Consider the following 22,860-nt stretch of genomic DNA (forward strand, 5'->3'; position numbering starts at 1 on the left):
ATTTTTCTTGTCTCCGACAACTTAAATTCCGAAACCTTCTTGTTACCTCGAGAATGATCGAAATTAGGTATGGATTAATTGGATGATGAATTTTAACAACGCGCAAGTGGACTACATTATCTATGTTGAATAATTTATTTCTCTGCAGTAGAATTTTAAAAATAATTTGAAGACACATAAAAGGCAAAGCATAATATTTAGCTTATAAGAATGAAGATGCGACAGTTCAAGTGTAATCTTCGAATTACCAAAATATATACAAATCGAATTATTAGGAAGTTCATTGGGTCCTAATACATCATAAAAATAAGAGAGGAAGACAAACTTTCATATAAAAAGAAATTGAAACAAAGAAAACAAGTATGTAAGCTTCTGCATAGAAATAAAATGTCGATTTATCGTAACATAGCTTCTTAATATAGTCCCGGAGGTATCAGCTCGTCAGAGAACTTTTTCAATATTAGCCTTACCGTAGACAACCGGAGAAAGAGTGATTTTTAACGCGGAATCTTTCCGATATCTCATTATTCCGTCGAGTTCTCGAAAGACCGGAACGTTGCTCGACGAACTTGACGCAATCGATTGTGAAATCCTCGAATATTAATGGAAATTAATTCGTGCCGATTAATTTCTCTTTCTGAGCAGCCCGGTATCGGTATCGATTCGCAATTACACAGGCGATTACTTTATCCGGCAACTCGGAAAATTGATGGAAATTCCTTTGGAAATCAGATTTTCCAAAATCAAGAGAGTCAGCGCGATGTAATATTAGTTACTGGGTGCAGGGGAGGGAGGGGGAGGAGGAGCGGAGAAATTCTCATCAAAGGGATACTACATTTCCTTTTTACTTCTATCTTACTCGTTACTTATGAAAATTAACTATATCGTGGTATTTGTTTAACGCGAAGATTAAAAATAAGGATATATTTATACCGTTTAAATCTTTGGTCTTAATATTTTGAGATCTTATGAGTTTGCACTCTGGAGGTCTTTCCCTGTTAGTTGAATTACCGACGGATTTAGGTGGATTAAAGACTTACCTGAAATTCCGTCGTAGGTCCACCATTCGTCCCAACTGGCCTCGGATTCTGTAAAGCAATGAAACACAACTATTATCGAAGTGTTTGGAACTCGGCAACACACTATGTATTGCTTAACTGTTATGTACGATCCATTTATATACAACAAATAATAGAATACTAGAATAATATATTGATGTTCTAATTGGAAAATAATAAACCTGATTTGTTATTTGTTAAACTTGTTATTAGAATAGCGATGATTTTGAAATTAAGAATATAAATTAATAGATTTGTACATCTGAAGCGTGAAAAGGGATATATTTTACGTTGTACAGTGAATTAATGCATGGTATTTGCCAGTTTCTTAACCCGTATATCTTTAGAAACTTCTGCTACACCTGTAAGAACTTTAAAGTTCCATCAAGCAACGAAGAGCATCGATCAATTGAACTTCTTAGCGTCGAGAAATGATCGATCAATTTATTGATAATGGTGATTCAGAATTGAAACTGAAGCATGCGATCAACAGTAAGACTGTAACTCTTGAAACGAGATATTTTCTTTCGAAAGTTTCTTTCAAGAAATTATACAACTATGTAATAATTCTATGTTACTTCTTTATAAACTGACATTGACGTACTACGTTTCAGTTTACTATCTTTTTCAATTAATTTACATATACAATTAGATTCTTACTTCTTCAAAACTGTGATTATATAATAGAAAGAAATTCCGAGGTTTTGGTCGCAAATTTGTCAATACTTTATGAAATTTGAAGAAATTGACGCGTTGGTGATACTGTGATATCAATATATTTGTTGAACCACGGGAAATTTTTCAATGTCTCTACGTTCATGCAAAATTTAAATATAAGGAAAGGAAGCCAGACCACAGTTTCAAAAACCTGTAAAACATTTAATCTCTGCGCTCGATGATCACAGAAAAAGCACCATAAAAACCGGATTAACCAGCGTCCGTTTTCGAAGCTTATGAAATTTCAAACGCCTTCTGAGGAAGCAACATAGAATTCCTAAACGTAACAGCACGAGGTCGTTGATTCCACCGTAAAAACCTTCTTCAAATTTCCATTCAAAAAACAGAAAAAAGTGTCCGATACTCTTCGCATCCAGCCATATGCACTCCATACAGAGAAAAGAAAAACAAAAAAAGAAAAAAAAAAAGAAATGCTGGAAATCTACAAACGCGATGAGAGATCGGATCGGAAACGGTAATCGTTAAATCGCTTAAAATTCAGCGAGCGAGAGTGTCTCGTCTCGGAGCACTCAACGTCCTCATAATTGAATTCTCATTCCACGAGGAACACTTTATCTTCCGCATTACCGCGTCCCTTTCCATATTCATTACTTTTTCCGCCTCGAAACAGCCGGCCGGTGCTGTCGAGAGCCAGGGCTCGTCGTTTTTTCTATATGCAAATCATCCGGCGTTCCATCCGTGGCGAACGTTTTAATGCCCTAAGCGTATCGAATAGTTCGAGATTCTCCCTCGAACAATTATTGCTTGGAGCCCCGGTTTTCTAGTCGACCCTCGCCCACGTGCGCACGTCAAACCTTCTCTCTTCTCCTCCATCGTTTCTCTTCGCTCTATTACTCTATGTCCTTCTCCAACATTCTCTCTATCTAGCTTTCCGCTCTTGCCACCACAGTCGTCAGACTCTCGGCCTGACCAAAGCGCGACTCATTCCACTTCCGACGGTGACCCATATTCGATTATCTGGATGCATGCCATCCAACCCCGCACGGGCAAACTAATTGCCTCAAATTGGAAAACTTTCTCGGCCTGTCCTGATCTCCGCCCTCTCCTCTCGCCATTGTCAATCTCCCATGCTTCTCTGTACCGTGTCCTATCTCGATGCGAGCCATGATCGTTTCACATCCTTGTTCTCTTAATTCGCGATAGAGTTCATCGGGTTTGTTACGGATACAGTGCGGATAATTACGCAAATTTATATTTTTACAAATATAATTGAAAAAATTGAACGCAAATTTATTTTACCTACTAAATATCGTAACAAATACTGCGGTAAGGCTAGCTCATATGTTTTTGCGTATTATGTGCACTCTGTGCATTTTCCAACGAACGCTACGCTACGAACGCTTGTTTGCATCAAGAAATTTCCTGCTACAAAAAGTGTTTGAAAGCAAGAAAATGAATCCGTAATTCGTCAATAAATATATAACTCTTCTATAAACCTTAGAAATAAATTATTTTCACCAATGAGAAAACAAGTGCGCTTGAACAATTTTTCATTGAGTTCTGTTTTTTCAATTAGTTCCTAAAATAAAGGAAACGTCGTGTCGTTCCTTTAAACGATCGAATGTTCAAAGGTTCGAAAAATAAGAGTTCGTATAGTGCCGGGACAAAAAGGAAAGTTATTTAATTGCGTCGAATTGCGCAACGAGGGACGAACCGCTTTTGCCGTCGTTTACGTAGCAGCGTAACGAGCGCTGTTAAACATCGAAGAAGAAATGAAGCGTGGTCCGTTTGGCGGAAGGCAAGAAGGAACCGCTTGTCGATGAAACGTTTCTACAGAATGCACAGACTAGACGGTTGGCGCGTGTACGAGAACACGAGGAACCAAAGGGAGAAGAAGTAAAACGAAAGGACGAAGAATTTAAACGAAACAGCGGAACGAGGATGGCTTCTTTTCTATTTCGCTCGCGGTAATTTCGCTTTAATTATGCTTTTTACATCTTTGCAAAACCTGTTTGCAATTTCCTCCTCGGCCATCGTTTCAGAATATTTTTCGTACGTTCCGAAGATCGAACTTGAAACTTTCCTTTTTTCAGCTTTTCATTTTCTTCTCTTTTATTATTCAGCTGAATTGACTTGTTAGTAACTGTTAACATGTTCAGCCTGTCATTCTTTAAGTAGGAAACTCCATGATTACGAAATTAAGAGATAATAAAAGACATAATCAATTGTGAAAAGGATATTTTTAGTTTTTCTAAATATGAATATCACATAATTTATCTTCCGTAAGAATGACACGATGAAGCGACTTGTTAAAAAATTAAAACACCATGGGTAAAGACATCGTTATAACTGCATTGACAACTATAGTAACGAGTGAACTTCTTCGATTAATATTGTAGATTGATATTAATAGATTATCGAACGGACACGTGCATTTTTCATTTGACCTCGTTACAGTTGTGATATTCTAAATGTAAATTTAGAATAATCTAATTTAACTTAATCTAGTCTAATTATGCTATGATTTCTTCGATTTTTTTCCCGTTATTTCCAATATAGAACGTTTCGTGAAATGGATGTTTTAGGAAATAGCGAAGCTTGTTTTAAACTATCGATATGATACCCGTATGTTTACTAATTGGTTTTGAAACACGAATGCGAAAGAATATTGCAAGTAATATATTATTAACTTACTGAAATTTAATAATTACGTATTTAAACATTTTAACAGTTTGTAATCTCAGATATTCCAGTTACGATTTTATATTAGCTCTTGCAAGACTTACTCGAGGGCAGAATTAATTTTAGATTGAAGCAAGATCGAATTAATTTCTTACTAACTATCGCAAAGGCTTAGTTCATGCAATATTGCACTACTGTGAACTTCTATCGCAAGTGGCCTGGGACAGCGCTTCGGGGAATTCGAAGTGTATTATCCCATAGAAATAAGTTTAGTATCCAGTTTCTACCAGGTCTAAGTATTATCTCTTGCCTATCCTTCACGTCAACTACTTTATTCGAAAAACCACTTTCTCAAAAATTGCACTACCAAATTACTTCATCGATACTCCATATATTAGCAGTAATTTAGAAAAACATGTTAATATTGCACACATGAAGAGAAATGAATAAGAAAACTAAAAATACTATAATATTCAAAATTTTGAACAAAGTCAACCTTTCTCGTGTTCGTCATAAATTTCTTCGCGCGATGTAAATTTCATAACAATACTTATTTCTTAATAAGAAAAAATAATTCAAAAGTGTATAAAAAGATAATTACTGCGAGAAACGTAAACTCAGAAAAGTAAACACTGTGTAAGATTTTAAAAAGCTTCGCACGTAATATATTCATAAACATTTCCGATAGTAAGCGTTCGAATACTTTCGCGAGTCGCTGTACCTTCTGGACTAAAATCCTGCACATCAAACATTCAAAAAGCTAAATTGTACCGTGCTCGATAAACAGCCATCCCACTATTCCACGATTCGTTTTCCACTTTCCATACTCCTCCTGCTCCCCCATGTCACTCCTTCCTCAAGCAATTGTAACAGCAACCGTGTCGTCGTCCAATTTTCAGCGAGCGAATCCCGGGCTCCATCGACTCCATCGAAAGGAAACGTAAATACGCTTAAAAGTCACTCGAACGAACCGAGGATGGAAAGCCTGAAAAGCAGGTTAATCGCGTGGCCTCGGGCCTTCACGGGACTTCCGACGTCGTTCGTGTATCTCTTCCGGCATTCGGTCCGCGTAGCAAATCTCGACGAAAATAAGCGCCTACGGAAGGATGAGCGAGGGCTCGAGAGAGAGGGAATTAATAATTTCCGCGCCGCGGAGGATCGTCAGCGCGACCCCAACTCTCCAGTCGCGCCGTTATAATTATGGTTAACCGAAATTTCTATATTCAACGACGGCCAACCGAGTGGAGGAGCCGCGTAACTGCCTGGGACCTGGAGACGTTGTTAACTTTAATGGCGAAATTATGGTCGGATTAAACGGGGCTCGCTCCCAGCCCAGATAGCTGCCGAGACCTACGTTTTCGCACTTTCTCACCAACAATCAACGTTCCACCGCAAATAACACTTTTTGTTGTCCCGCGAACCTTCGCACAAGTAGCTCGGTATTTGCGACTTTTAACAAAGTAAAGTAATGGTAATACTTCTTCGTATCTTTGAGCGCTTTACATTCACAACAAATATAAGATTTTCGACCGAACATGTAAGGCAATAAGAATTACAAGAATATAAGATCACATAAGTAGAATAGTTACTCACTGGTCAGACGCGTTATTCTTAACTGTCTACTCGCAGCAAATATAACTATCCTAAGAATTTTTGTCAAAGATGTAAACCAATAACAAGAATTAAGACGCTGTAAGATCAAATAAGTAGAATAATCGTATACTGATTAGACACGTTACTCTTTTATTCGATTATCAAGATACATGAGACGTATCCTATTCTAAATAGTTACCATAAAACGAAGTATGTTAAAAGTATCGTTAAAAAATCTAGAACTAAAAAATGGCAAAAAAATCACATCCGTATCACAGGCCCGGTTGAAAAGTAACTATTTCTAACGCCCTAACACACTTTTTATTAAAACCAATTCCACGACAGCACGCGAGATAAAGTTTCTGCTCGTCTCACACCTTTCCTCGCCCTTCGTCACCAGCAGTAAAGAGGTTTATTAGCCGCGTGGCATTCGCTTCTTCCCGTAACTTCCGTGCCCGGTTTTAGCGCTTGCCGCTGTCTGTTTTTAACACCGTAGGTGCTCTCGCTCAGCGGCATTGTAATTCCAGTATTATTCGTTCAGCCACGATAAGAAAGGTAATTGCGAAATTGCCACACCTGTTGTCACATTCTAGCCTAGTGTGTTCAAGTGTTGGTTAATGGGAACAACAAGACACTTTGCCGACTGCGTGGAACGACGCTGTTCACTCCCATTTGACGGATATTTTCCGACATATCATGAGAAGAGAAGTTTCTATTGGAAGTTTGTTCGTTGGTGTTTGTGTTTGGTGTTGGTGCTGGTGTTTGTGATTGTTCAAGTCGTTGGAATTGTTGAGAGAGGGTTATTATCGGATAACTAGATTCCAATATTTTAAGTATGAAATTATTCTTTTGGATCAGATCGTCGAATATCTTTTGAGAACTGTTAGGTTGCTGCGTGGCAATAGATTTCAGATAAATGGTTTTAAAAATTATATTGTAATTTGTTTCAAGAATGCAAATTTTTTATGAAAGCAACAATCGTCTTGACCCTTCTTTTTTATTGAGAACGATATTACAAAATTGTTGTTTAACGTTCTTGTTGTTTCGATCATAATTACGACGGGATTATATTGGTAAAGAAAAATGAGTTAGAGAGTGGCGTTTTGTATTTGAGAAGATGTAAAATACATAAAGAACACGAGAGGCAAAAACTCACGGCGTGTATTCCTTAGAAAAGTCCTGGCTTTTCCACAAAATCGTGAACATCGGCTAATTATTTCGGTGCTCGAAATTCGAGAATGTAACCGCAACTTCGAGAAGCGGAAACACGCAACTGGGCAAACTAACGCATCGAACCTGTTAACTAGAGGTTTCGTTCCAACTTGGCCCGTTCGTGCGTTCGATCGCGTGACTTTTCCACGTTTTAACCGCTGAATCGCTGAAGTAGCTTCCCCGCTAGGGCTGTTTCATCAATACTACCAATGATAATAACGTATCTACCAGCAATAATTACGGCCAGAACAGAACATTCTCCGCAACGTATCGAATAGATACTGTGATTTCGTTGTCGATGAAATTGTCGTTGAAATATCAAGGGAACTACTGCCTCCTTTGCCTTCTTTCTATTTTTTTATCGGCGCTGTATCGCAGTCATAAAGCTGAGATTTCTACGCATGAATCGTGGAAGAAATTGCCTGTGTAACTCAAAGTTATTGTACCCACGGGGTTTCCTTGATTTTAGAGAACTTTACCTAGCGGATGTAGGTCAGTACGTATGTACTAGCTTCATCAACAGATATTATGACGCTAATGAATGAACGAATGAAGCACGGATTTTGGAGATTTTCAAACCAAAAGCGACTGATCGAGTAATTTACGAAGGATATCTAAAAGTTTTGCGAATAATTTGTAGGTTATAGATATATGTGTTAAATATGTGGTACATTTATACTGTACGTGTGAAAGTGTATGTGAGCGTTGAAGGACGTCCAGGTCTCGGTTGAGACAAAAGCGATTAGAAGCGGTTAGAAGTTATTAAAAGTCGTTAGAAGTGATCAGAAGTAATCAGAAGAAAATAAACAGCCAAGCGATTAGGTTATCGAGTCCATCAGAGAGTAACGTACATGTAGAGCTAAATAATCTGTAAATAAATTTTAAACTATTTGTTTTTCCAAATCCTCTCTATACCTTGACAATATGTATATCTATATCGATTAACATTGCATTATTTTAGCCAGTTTCGATATAATCGCGACCAACGTAACCGTAAACCGTCTCGTAACAACGCTAATCAAGTTTCCAAATTTTTCGTAAAACAGTACAAAATATTCAAAAAGTACAAATACTTTCGTAAGCGCGCATATATACACTGCTGGTAACCATTAAAATATCTACTTGTTACGATTATTGAAAAATTATAGCAGACTGTACTTTATTTAGTATCTTACATTACAAAACATAACAATAAAAATCATAAAGTGCATCAAGCAAGATAACTAGAACGCGAAATCAGACAAGAGTACTCAATTTATAACGAATATCAACGGTTATCCTAATACTTATGACGAACAGTGTAAATATCTCTTAGCTTGCTAGAAACCAACTTGTATTAGGTCGTCCGAAAAGTTTCTTTCGTTTCATAAGGTGATAATAGATGAACAACAATTTCTGTTCTATATTATCTTATTGAACTGGGTGTGATCCATTTCGTTCTATTTCTATTACTATGTTCGTGCATGATTCAATAAACTAATATAAAACAAAAAACATTGTGCGTCTATTATTTCCTTATAAAACGAAAGAAACTTTTAGGACAACCTAATATACAAGAACGTTACCTCGTTACTTTCATCTGCGGATCCGTCTACATTCTTTCGTGAACGTACATCAAGTCCCGTTCGCGGACGTATTTAAATATTTCTGCTTTGCACGAGCCTCCCGCGGCGCACGGCTATTCATTTCTCCGTCGGCTTGGACGAACTGTCGGTTGTTTAATTATGATAGCCGGGCCGTATCAAGCACACGAGTGGAAAGAAAAGTTGGCTGAAACGAGGAAATGAAACGAGACGGGAAAAGAGGGTGAAAGAGATGGCGTGATCCGTAGTTCCGTCTCGCCTTCCGCACCCACCGTAATATGATTTCCCTTTCCGCGCTCGCGTTTTTCGCATTTCGCTTAAACGAACGCCTCTGAATGGCGATGCTGACCCTCCGCCACCACTTAATGTGCCCGTTGCCTCTTTAGCGGCCGACGACGTGGAAACGTAATCAACAGGAAGCTCGCACACGTTGCCTTCTGGATATTTCGTCTGAAATTTTCTGGACGTTCGTCTACGCCGTTTCTGTCTCAGATGACCTCCACTCGATCATTTTCCTGGTTACAAAGCTTCGTTTCCCTTTTTCGTTTTGTTCGTATGTACGTGTTTTCTTTAAATTTTATTCTGCATTGTTGTAATGACGAAGAAAGAGAATTGTAACGACAAAGAAGGGGAGAAAAAAGGGAAACGCGTTTCGAGATCAGCTAATAGATTCGTCAGAAAGGCTTTTTAAATGGTATGCTTTCTTTTACGTCCTGTAAGGCAAGTACAAAACCTTTGAGTTGCCCTAGTATTTACTTGAAGCTTCGTACATTGGTAGATTTAATACGAGGTTAATACGAGGTAAGTTACTTAGAAATTATCTTTCTACCACTTTGGGATACGTAAATTGGAAAATGTTACAGTGTTCTGTCATTTTTACAAAAATTATATATTTGAGAATTATATAGCAACGCATCTCAACTAATTTAAATATAACAATAGTTTACGGTAAAAACGCCACTTCATATACATTGATAAAATGTTTACATAGTGAATTAATTCCTGTCGTAGTATAACGAACATCCCTGCTACTTAACTACTATCGATTCCTGCAAGAAAGAACTAAAGGATACGAAAATTGTGTACGAAGATTCATTCGTGGACAGTAATAATTTAAAAAAAAAAAAGAAAACGGCGCATGGGATTAAACGGTACGGGGAAAACGACGGCAGAAAAACGTAGCTGCATCGTGGCGGGAAAAATGAATATAATTTCAGGACGAGCAACTCGCATATTACCCTTGCAATATCCGGAGAGTTTTCTTAATCTGAACTTCGCCATGATGCGAATACGAATTAAACTCCGCCACTGTCCACGGGTTGAGCCCTTTATAAGCTTTGGTTCCTCTCTATGCGCCACCGTTACAAGAAAAAGAGGATTTAGGGAAAGATCACGACATGTAATACGACCTTTTCCTCCTTTTTTCTTCCATCTTAAGTCTTCAAGGGAAGACGATACGCAGTACTAAAAAGGATAATGCGCGGTTTACACACGAAAAAGATCTAAGCAACGCTGTATAAAACTGCTACCTTCCTCGATCCGTATACTTCCGCCAGCCGAAACAGGATTAATCCAAGAAGCGCGAGCGTATAATATATTACGCTTTTAATTGCCGCCTTAGCTCGCCAACTTACATCTCGCGCTGTTCCTTGTACGTTTTAATATTTTCTATTTTCCCTTCTTCATCATCCGCTTTTCACCTCGTGTATCCTTCTTTTCTATTTTACGGCTTTATTGCCCTCTTCCGTTAGCAGGTCCTTAAATACGGTGGCTCTAGGAGCTCTAATTTTATAAGAAGCATGAAACTTCATGTTTTCAGGTGAAATTATATTTTTCGTTTAATCCTTTTGTTCCATAGGTGTAAACGTTCGTATGACTATTACGCGACAAGTACAAATTATTCACACGATCATTTCAAGATTTTAAGACGTTATGCTCATCGTTCTACAAGTTCAACAGCTACAAATATCTGTCTGTTGACTTTTCAAACACTACTTCTTCGATGTTAGCGCTTCAACTTGAGCAATAGAACTTGGCACGAGTTCTCAGGACATTATACGTATACGTAATTGAATGTTAATTCACAATTTAGTTTTACCATGTGCACAATTTTTGTTAAATATAATACAATTTAAAAATTGTACTCGAGCTTCGATAAGGTACTATGACGAAGTTATATTCGATGAATGCCATAAGAAAACTGTCCCTACTCCACGTAACATCTCCAAACATTATGCTAATCCTAAATTCTATAGCACAAAAAACTCACAAAAAGATCTATCCTAATCAACTCACGAACACTCAGTGAAACTACTCGAACGAGTCGCGCTCTGTTCGAATGCGTATCCTCAAAGGCTGCAATTCACGAGCAACTGTTCGAGAAATCGAAAGTGTACACAGTGGATGAATACAGTCGCGTAATCACCGGATCTACACCTTTCTCGATCGGCAAATTGTCGGGCTTGTTACACGAGCAATTGGTGGAAACCGTTTCGCCTTCGTCGCCCATTATCCCGCTTTTCTCGAACGCTTTTTCCCTAAGGGAGAGACCTCTTCTCGCGCACTCGCCCTTTCACGACTCGCGTACTCCAACACACGCACGACCGTAAATTGCCCTTAGGTCGGCAGGAATAATTTTCCAGAGAGTTTTCAATAATTCATGGTAAGCGCGGACCCCGAGGTGTCGGATTATTAGGGCAGAAGAGAATCGCAGGATACGGGGGAACGTTCACTTGATGGTTTACCGCTTAATAATTCGACGGGTGGCGAGTTCTGCTTAGGGTGATCGAAGGGTAGCTTCAAACGGAGGGCTTGCGATGTGTGGAAGAAAAGATTAAGAGCCTATGAGTCGATAATGGCAACGTTTTTTTGCAAAATTTAATAAAGTATTAGAACACTGTTGCTGATTCGTTTAGAATTGGACGGAAATAACGTTTGAGGATGTGAAAGATTCGTTTGCGAATTTTTCTACCTTTCACATTATCTTCGGATGGTCGTTGTTTAATTATAATGATTGATTTGGAGTATTTATTCAAATATTTTAGGGCTGCTTGTTAATTTATTTATGACTGAGTAGAAATAATATTTAAAAATTCGAAAGGCTGACCCCCGTCGAATTTTCTAGAGGATATTTTTCAAATGACACAACTCAAGTTTTTCATACAAAGACCTGTTTGGAATCTTTCAAAAAGTTTTATGTACTAAACACATAATATATACGTCGAGGATACGATAACTCTACGATTCAAGACTTTAAATCGCAAAGCGAGAAAAATTGTAATAAAAAGGGGGGAAAAACCCTAGGGAACTTGACTGATGAAATTCGAATCGAGGCTGCCACTATACGAGAATTAATTCAACGCGAGGGAAAGTGAACACGTGGTGCCTACTTTGAACAAGAGAGCAGGATCGAATAGAAAGTCGAGGATTAAGGAAAAACGTAGTAACTGTTCACCCACCGGACGTCGGATGCCAGATGAATTAAAAGCCGTGGTCCTCCGATAATTTAAGTAAATATCACGTGATACAAATGAAAAGCACGTGAGCCTGATACCGATTAAACACGATATCGATCGTCGAGGCCGTACCGAAATTACAGTCCACCGGACCCGGCTGGTTTCTCTCTTCCTCTGTGTTTCGGCCAGATAAGACTGGGCAAATAACGGTGTAGATACTATCGGTTCTGCCTTTCTTTTATCAACGGGCATATCAAATAAGTCTATAACTAACCGTGCAGACCGTATCTCTGTGCCGGGATGCCTGTAACCACGCTCAGACTTACGGTGCACGAAACATTTTCGTGTTATTAATTGGAGCCTGGTATACGACTGATCTCGAGCAGAAAATTACCGACATTGTTCCCAGCATTTCGATAGTACGGACGGTCGTTTACTTGTGCGACGATAAACAGATCTGGGATTTATGAAAACGTTCTTTCTTCGATACGAAAGTCGAGTTTCTATGATTAAGAGGAATTAAATCGAATGGAAATTTTCGAAGAAATTAGATTCTTGGAAAAAGGAATCTTCCAAGAATAGTCTACTTCTGTTCTGAATGAAGTCCACTTTTTATAAATTTCTCAATTTTGGTGGGCGAATACACGATTAGCGGTTAATTGCTGACATTCAAATGATTTATCTTGATGCAGCTGATCTGACTTCTACGTGGTTCAATTGTGATCGATTAAGGTGTAATTAGGGTTTGGAGAATCTCGTGAGCTGCCTGATGTTGTTGAAGAGTAAATTCAGAAGAAGAGGTGGAAGTTAAATACCAATCACTCCACGGTTCTACTGACGATCATAACTTCGAAACGAAATCACTGCTAGAATTTCAGACATGCTCTATATATTATATACATATATAATATCAATTCGATGGAAAAAAAACCAGAGTCATATCTTTAAACTAATTTAATACACTGAAATTTATCTTAAATATAATTTCAATACATCTAAAAAACAATTCTTAAGGAATAACCTGTTATCGTCCTTCTAAAAAAAAAAAGAACAAGGAAAACCACTAATTTTGCTTTAAGGGGCAACATATATTGCTGGTAGAAATAATAATATTTCTCAATAGAAAACTACTTCACTGGTCTTTCCAGTATTAATCATCCATTCCTCCAGCCCTATTACCGCCGAAAGTAATCCTAATTCCAGGAGAGAAATAAAATACGAAACTGAAACTGCCACAGGAAGTGCCACCAAACAAATTCTCTCCGTGGGCGTAAAATGAAAGAGCTGCACGTACAAGAAAGAAGTAGAGAAGGAAAGAACAAACGAGCGTACGGAAGAAGGGAGAGAGTAGGAGAACAAAGAGGGTGCCCAAACGAGTGGTCAAATGTAATTTAAAGAAGGAAGCCTCTCCCACTCGACCCTCCATCCCATCCTCGGGCAACGACCAGAAAAGAAGGCAGAAAGTTCAGGCTAGTTTACAATTCAGCCCGCATAGAGCAACTCTTCCGTACCCATTCTGACTAACCCTCTATCACCTTGCCTCCGCAACACTACGTCACAACCCCTCCTGTTTGGCTTCGTGAACTTAGGCGTGGTACGCGTTCTATCAGCCTCGCGAGCGCACACGTACACGTGGCCACGCTTTACAACTTTCATAACGATGCATCGATCTATGAATATTACACGTACGCGCTGTTTCTGCGCGAAAGAAACATATTCAGATACAGTGGCTATAAAAATTATTCGTATCATCGTATTTGTCATAGCGTTTATATGAGAATTAATTAAGTACAAGTATATTAACTTTTATATCATTTCGTAGTACTTTCATACGACTATGTAAATTTGGTACTATGAAAACGACATGTGAAATCTTATGACCTAAAGTTCTATTGGAAACTAAGATTACGTATAGATGTCTTTTTATAGCCACCGTACAAGTATTGTAAATTTATAATAAATAATAAAAAAAATTTGTAGATCTGTTTGAAGAATACAGACGACCTTAAAATCGTCAAAGTATCACCGTTATCAGCATGAATATAAGTTATTATATATCAGATTATGTATATTATTTGAGAATATTTTAATATTCATTAACGAAATCTTTTTCTATCTTTTATTGTTTCAGAGCTCCGGCCTGTCCTGGTTATCGTCGAGAACGGGAAAGATTTCACATGGGACGGCACGAAGGAAACAGGGATCTGTCTTCGTTCACGCGATCGGATTAATTTGTGTGACAGTCTCGGCAAATAGTATGTTGCTGTCGAAAAATACGTGTGAGATGCAACGTGTTCCTTTCTGTTCGATCACTTAGATCCGCATTCCCTCTAAGCGAAATCTTTTCAGCTCCCTATTGTACGTAAAACACACACATATATAATTTTTATAATAAAATATAATTAATTTTAATGTATATAACTTGTATGTATATAATAACGTGTATATTTCAAATAAAAACGGATAAACGAAAACAATTTCGAAAGTTTTTATTTAAAGTGCCGGACACTAAAATAAAATAACGATGCACAAGTAAAAAAGGTAGAACTTGTCAAACAGCAGCTGTCTTTTAAAAACAGTGAACTCAGCAAAAAAAAAAAAAAAAAAAAAAAAAAAAAGAAAGGAGAGAAAGCAGAACAGTTCTTCGACCACTTATAACGCAAGATTAATAGAGGCGTCTTGCACGGTGTTTCGCATCGTAACTCGAACAAGAACGGCTGAATGTCTCCTCGCGTGAAAACTTTCGCAGCGAACATTTTTCTCGCCCTGAGCCGTATGTAGGAAAAAGAAGCAGCGTCGACGAGAGTACTTCAGAAAGAAAAAAGAGAAAGAAACGACGAGAGTAGCGCAGCTGACCTCGCGATTATGCTACGTAGTATAATCATGCGGACGTGTTTCATCTTGCGGCGTGGAATACAATTGTTTCAAATATGAGGCGTACGTCATGAATTAAACGATATTCATTAAGCGGATAATCGTGCCAGCTAACTATTCAGAGGCCGAGTGCCACTGTTCCGCCGCTAAAAGTTAGCCGAACCGCTTCCGGCGCACCGTCATTTTACCCCTTTCAACTTTTGTCTCGCTAGTCTTTGATTCAAAGTGCAATTCGAGGTTGGACCTTTGACAAATGTCGACTCTTTCTTGGAATGGTTCTAGTAAAAATCAGGTCTCGAAGATATGGTTCAAGAATTTCTTTGTTGCAGTAAAAGTGATTAACTTCTAGTAGGAATCATTGGATCACGATTCGTGAGGATATACGATAATTTAAATTATGTTTAAGTTGGGCTACGTAATTTTTGAATGTTTAATGTGTGTATATACAGGGTGGTTGGTAATTGGTGGTACAAGCGGAAAGGGGGTGATTCTACGCGAAAAAATAAGTCGAAAATATAGAATAAAAATTTTTCGTTTGAGGCTTTGTTTTCGAGAAAATCGACTTTGAATTTTCGCTCGGTACGCGTGCACTTTATCACGTCTCGTTATAACGGACCACACTGTAGATCGTTGTCTCCATGAATATTATCGTAGTTTAAGTTTGTTTTTGCCGTAACGGAAAGTTAGGAATACATAATGAAATAATATGAAATAATCATAAAATTTATTATTATAAAAATTGCTGAAAATGTTGCCCATTCTGCCAAACTAATTAAATTTCTACGAACACTTTCTAAGTCGATTTTCTCGAAAACAAAGCATCAAACGAAAAATTTTTGTTCTATATTTTCGACTTCTTTTTCGCGTAGAATCACCCCCCGCCCCCTACCGTTTGTACCATCAGTTACCAACCACCCTGTATATGTAGCGAAGTATAAATAAAATTAATTGTCATAATTAAGTAAAAGAGAACGTTTAGTGGAAAAGGAAAAAATTATAGTCAAATGCGATCTCCAATTTCTATTTTGGTTTACATGCGAAAAGTTATTTTCGGGTTATAATTTTATCTCGAACAATAAAAGACACAAATGAAGTTAATATATAATATTTTGTCCTCAAGCGCAAAATAGTTTTCATTCTACCGGCATGATTCTTCTTTGTGTGCTCGATCTCTGCGAAACTAGTTAAAACAACGAAGTTTGTTGTAGCAAAGTAAAGCTTCCTTGATTTCCTATCTTGAATCTCTAAAAGCCGCGAACTCGAGAAGAACTGAACAGCGCGAAAACACAGGTATCCAATACACTGTTGCAGTAAGTAATTCGAGTAACGTGTCGTGAAGTTTGTGTAAATAGATCAATCAGTTCGAAGGCGAAGTAAGAAGAAAGAGGAAAAATGCGGAAAGTACTCCATCGATCTTAATATCGTTCATGCACAGGAGTGAAGATACTTTTTAGACGTTGAATTAAAGAAATTTTGTGTTCATTTATATAACTTTTCACATACGAATTTTCTATTCGTATGAAGATTTAACTCATCCCCTGTCAATTCTGATTAAGATTCTGAGACTAATACAACAAATATCTAATTTACATCGTACAACTTCATTCAAAATTTTGCATTTACAACTTATAGCATAAGAATCTTTTCGTTTGGAGAATCGTCAATACAATGACATACAAAATTCTTACTAAGAATCTCCTGTTTTCATTTTATGTTATATGTTAAACGTATCACACAGATAGCTACACATGTAATATCATAGATTTCTGTAAATCTCAGTATCGAGTAAAAGAAAATTTATACTCATTTCTAAAAAGGAGATGTAATAATCGATCGAAACGCAGAGACTAATCGTAAGAATGCGCAGTTTACGACGAGAATGCTTCACTCAAGATTCTCGATAAAATACTTTTCGTGAGATTCCTATAAACCTACAGTCATCATGCACAATTTACAGTATGCGAAATTTTTCACGCCCATTCTTCTGATTCTCATCTTAAGCAACGGGTGCTGCGAACGTAGCAGTTCGCACTCACCATAGAAAATTGGTGGCGCGGCAGGGGTGTTCGCGGGTTAGGTGGAGGATAGGTCGTAGGATAAAAGGTCTGAGCTGGGTTTACGCCGCGTCATCAGCGTAATTGTATGCGAGGGAATAAACAAAACTATAAAGCTCGCGGTTCGGATTACTTTTCCGCAACTTTCCATCCCTTCCCCTAAGTAACAACCATCCCCTTCCTTTTTCTTCCATCTCTTTCCAACACAGACAGGAGGCTATCGTTGCCAGTTACTTCTCTCTGCTCCTCTTTTCCACGGTTCTCCCCTTTCTCAGCCGCTTCTTAGCCCCCTTTCTTTCCTTCTTTTTCTCGAGTGGAGGCCCGGGCCTGGTGCATCGTGGAAGTTTATGTCTACGAGTCGCGTGTGTGTGAACGAACCGTACGCTCTCGCCAGTTTGCTTTCCTTAATGTACGAACCCGGGTACGTGGAAGAGCAAAAGATAGAAAGATAGAAAGAGAGAGAGAGAGAGTTACAGAGGAACGTGCACACAGGCACGCTCTCAACGAATCTCAACGTCCTCTCTCGACGGTTGCTTTTTATTTACTCCATTTCCTCCTTTGTTTACTCAACGGCTCGTCCCCTTTTGAACCCAGGTTTCTTCTTTCATTTCTCTTTCTCTCCGGTTCACCATCGCCGGCGTTTTCTTCGAGCATCGCCGGCGGCGGTGGCGCACAGGGCCGAATCAAACGATCTCGACACCCCAGCCGGAACAGACCAACCACCCATCCCCGGGGGCCGGCCAATGGGATTAGAGGACGATCGGGAGTGAAAATACTCTGCCGGGTCAGAAAAGCCCTCGATTCCACTAGTCTCGCTGCTTTAAACAGGTCGCCGAGAGAAAGATGACTCGCGATAAGCCCAGATTCTCTGCTTTAGAGCAGATCTCGCTTCCTCCTTTGGACGATATCTCGGTAAATCGTCGCGAAGATTTCGACACGTGGCGAGAGCTTCGTGCCTCTAATAAAGGTGCAAGATCTTCGCAGTACGATTTGGTAATTGATGAGATTAGAGACTGAAAAAGAAGATTTTTTGGGAGAGATTTCGTGCCGGTAATAGAAAGACAAATTATTTCGTTCAACGAGCCAGGAAGTGGTAGATATGTTTGTATCATTGGTTTTACAAATATGCTAGGATCTTTGCTTGATATAATATATCATCCTTGAAGTAATCCTTGAAGAACGCGGTTGTTCGGATCTGTGATATTCAAAGTGCAAATTATTTCTGTAATACGGCGGTATTGGGATTATTAGAATAAATGGAACGATCGGTTATTTGGAAATTTAGGAAGATGCTATGTAAGATTAATTGACAGGAAAGTCTGAATCTTTTCCCTAGATAATCATTCTCGAAGGTACTCATTGATATAAATTTGATTGAAAAGGAATTATTCGGTATAACGTCAAAGAAAACGCAAATGTTCCTACAGTCCTCGTCAAAGATACTGTGTTATAGCTCATAACATAGCTTGCAATATGATCCACGTCACTGTGCTCTAATCCATGATGTGGTCTGAGCGACTGTGCCGTATCTCATCATGCGGTTTAGCTCACCGCATAGGATACCGTATGATTATACTACAGTCCATAATACAATCAGGATCATGTTACCAGAAACCACGATTTCTTTCTTAATACCCGTCCCCTAACTTATTCGTTGTCCTTTCTTATTTAACAAAATAAATTCACATAAATATAATACAAGGTTCTCACAAAATATTATTTTAAACATTGCGTCAAAAACGAATACAATAATTAAAAAAAGCCAATGGAATCTTTTATAAATCTCTGTTGACAAAGAACGTGGGACAAATTTCATCTCGAATATTTAAAACAATTATTATACATCAAATATTTTCTTACTCGGTATATTGTTTCTAATTGTATATTGTATCCAATATTATTATTCCAGAGAATCAGAACAAGTGTTTATCATGGCTCGGTTCTGTTCTCGTCGGCCATTGGGAGACCGATAGTGGAAACCACGGTTCGATTCAGACTCTGGATCAGAATGCGTAAAGTTTGAGAGGTCAAACCGCAGTCGCAAGTGGTCTTGTCTAACGCGCGAGCTACAGTGCACAATTTCTATCGTGTTCACACGATTATATGTTTGCACACATTGGATTGCGCAAACAAAAGTCATACCGTAACTTATCGCTTGTTTCATTCTACAAAGACATTACTACTTGGAAAATTAAAAAATTCAAATTTCAAATTCGTGTATTTTCTTAGAATCTGATTTTACGAAAATCATTCTCCTACGTTACGAAACTTTTACAGTTTTTTAGAATCTTTTAATCTTATAACGTTACACGTATCTAATTATCACAGATATGAAAATAGGTAAAAATTGTTTAGCTGATTAAATAACATTACGAATACACTAAAATGACAAGAGCAAACAATAAATGCTGTTTCCCCCTATAACATCTCACGGATAATTAAAATGTGTCTACCCTGTTTTGCTACTTTAATTTCACATATTTTTCCCGTATGGATATAGGAATAGAAAGGAGGTAAATAATAAAAGGAACGATAACGGTATAATGGGGAGGAATAAAGGATAATTGGGAAAGAATACGAGACAATAAAATAGCAATAAGAGTGATTTTTCTGACGGTGAGAGAGTAATAGCTTAAGACTAACTAAGAGAGCAAACTTCCGTTCACCGTCAAATGACAGTTGAGGAAAGTTGCTTAAACGCATTAAGGAACTTCCACATCTTGGAAACTTCAAAAACGCGATTGTAAGGGATTCTTGTACACGGACGGGTTATTCGAAGCAGTAAACTCGGATGATTCATTTGCACAGGAAGGGCGAACGCTGCATTCACCAAGAAGGGATAAGTTTCAGCCTCAGAAACGAAACTTGCACGCATACAAAATTTATTTATTATTCTTCTTCGAACTTCAAAGCTGCCTCGAAACTTATAAATCATTCGCTGATACGTATAAGAATTCTTACGATTCAACAATAAAAAAAAAAAAAGGAAGAAAATCCTTTTACTACATTCGCACGTACAGTGGCTCGAAATATTTAAAAATTTGCCATAAAAATCTTTGTATCGCACGTGTTGTGCAAAGCATTCTGAAATTTCATCGACAGTGTAAAGACGCTGTCTGACCAATAAGCGACTATTCTACTTATTTAACTTCAATTTGTTTTAGTTCTTCCTCCATCTTCGATTAAAATATCTATAATATATTCATGAAGAATTTCTACAAGTATTCGAATACTTTCGTGAGCTACCGTACAGAAAACACGTTCGGTTTACCCTGATATTTATTTCTATCATTAAAATTTTCGAACGCGTTCATCGGTCCTGATCGAGAAAGCTAGCGAGGCGCAATAAAATTTACACAATCGATACCAAGTTTTTCATGGAAAGCTAACTTCCGAAGTTAACGCTTCCAAAGGGGCGCGATCATGAAATTTCAAATCGCGTCGCACGTGCCCTTTCTTCCTTGGTAAGCAGTCACAGGCAGAATATCGAAAGCTAACTGTAAAATGCTTCTCGTCAATAAGCTTGTACGTCACGATAACCGACACTCCGCATCGGTGCAAATAAATCGTTACAGCCATTGGAAACACGCGTTCGATATTTACATCGCGTTGAGTTTGATCATTTCCAAATAGGTTTCATTAGAATTTATAGTGGATTTCCAGTATGCAAGTAACCTAAATTAATTCCGAGCACAATTTATTCTACACATTGGAGAATACATTGATAAATTTATTATTTGTAGTCTGAAATCTAATATCTAATTGTTTATAGGTAACAGGTAAATAAATGGCTCATCGTATCATTTAGTAGCACTTTTAAATGACTGCAACATAGTACGAAAATGAAAGGTGGAAGCTGATAAAATACTTCATTGGAAAATAATTATAAACGCTTCTTTAGTTTTTATAGATAGTGTAAATGAAAGAAATATACCTTCCGGCTAATAAAACATTTCTTTAATATTTAGAACATGCGAATAGTAAAATGTTTCTATAATGAAGATTCTATCGGAATGAAATTTGTACTATCGATTCGTTGCGTTCTAGCTACGTAGAATTTTTAATTATTTAAAAACTTCATGCATTTTGCAGATTAATCGACCAAAACTTCGCGTAAGGAAAGCATGTTAAAGTTGCGGGTTGTTTAATCCTAAATTAAAAAGTTCCAAATTAACAAAAAAATCTTAGGGCGATGAAAAAAACTCTCGGACAAAATTCTTGTTAGATAATATCAGTTCAAGATAATTGCTCGATAATAAAATTTAATCGCTTCGTTTGTAACAAGATCTGGTAGACTTTCATGCGGCATAAAAAAATTAATAACCACCTGTCGTTGAAGAATATATCAAAGGTTTAGCGTACGAGTGGAAATGATTTTAAAAGTTAATTCGCTTGTCACCAGGATTGCATAACACGGTATTACTTTATGAATAATTTCGGTGAGTCATAGTATAGCGTGATGTCTGCCCGCGTGAAAATAATCGCCCATACATTTGCCCACGGTCTCACTATTCGAGAGAAATGAAACAGTGGCGTAACATCGCACATTCTTCGCAATAAGTTCTGCAAGATGTATTCTGACGATTCTACTAAATTTTCCGGATGTTTACCCTAGCTCTTTGAATTTTTAAGGGCAGCGCAAATTTGTCGACAAGATTTACGTAACTCATACGTAAAACCTACAGGCTATATAATGTTGCGTAATTTCAAACACGACTAAAACTTATATTTTATTTTTTATCCCAAACCTGAAATAAATTCTACTTTTCTAACATCTCAATGTTTTACTTGAAACAAGAAAATTGTCTAGATTTCATCGGCAATTAAATGTTAAAAAGTAATAAATGCAGAGCTTCACAAAATCAAGATAATTTCTGGGTAATCAATTATTCGATATATCGGTAAATAAAATTGTTTAGCTTCTATTAATCGTAAACTATCAAAAAATTATAAAAATAAAACTTCATTAAGTCAACTGCAATTCTTAAACGAAACTATTTAGCTTCTATAATATTGATAAATAAATATCGAAGAAATAATAGAAATAAAATACGACAAGATCGGTTATTATGAACAAAGACTAAAAGTATACTAACAGATAATTGCTCCTAAGTTCTAAAAAGTTTGTACAAAGGACCGGAATATGTTTCCATAAAGAGTCATTAAAATTAAGTCAAAGTACTTACGTTACTCAAAACGCTTCATCTATTTCGGGGAAACTGGATCATTCCTGGTCAACCCGCTCGTTCTACGCCATTGAGTTAGGTTTGCACGGACAGGAGTGAAAATGAGGATCAGGTCAGAATGGTATGCAGTGTATACTCGTAAATATAGCCTCGTAAACACGTGCTGGTGCGGTGACATTAGAACACGAAAATGAACTAATATCGTGTCCCGTCTCACCCTCTCAGCGACAAGTGCTTTCTAGGCGCCGCTCTAATTACAGCTGTATAATGAACCCCTAAGCCACAACCCTAACCCCACCATCGTTTTATTTCGACTTACAAAGTAACATTGAAATAAACAGTTTATCCTTGATCTATATAATCCAAGAAGGGAAAACGACGTCTCAATGAATTTTCCATATTTTCGTGATAGTGTTATGAAAACAATTGATTTTGGTAGAAGTTATGATGTTTACAGGATTTTAAGGATTCTATATTTCTTATAC

At 37.6% G+C, this 22,860-nt stretch overlaps 1 protein-coding gene across 3 annotated transcripts in view; it reads right to left on the reverse strand.

The window, feature by feature from the left end:
* The window catches only part of LOC126917620 (carbonic anhydrase-related protein 10), a 228,340-nt gene that overhangs the window by 102,914 nt on the left and 102,566 nt on the right, over positions 1–22,860 (reverse strand). For all 3 annotated transcript variants that reach the window (XM_050724695.1, XM_050724696.1, XM_050724697.1), the window contains exon 2: positions 1,041–1,088. In XM_050724695.1, coding sequence (XP_050580652.1) covers positions 1,041–1,088 — 48 coding nt within the window. The remainder of the gene's footprint in view (positions 1–1,040; positions 1,089–22,860) is intronic.

The sequence above is a fragment of the Bombus affinis genome, chromosome 6 (assembly GCF_024516045.1).
Source record: "Bombus affinis isolate iyBomAffi1 chromosome 6, iyBomAffi1.2, whole genome shotgun sequence".
In the NCBI taxonomy this organism is placed as follows: domain Eukaryota; kingdom Metazoa; phylum Arthropoda; class Insecta; order Hymenoptera; family Apidae; genus Bombus; species Bombus affinis.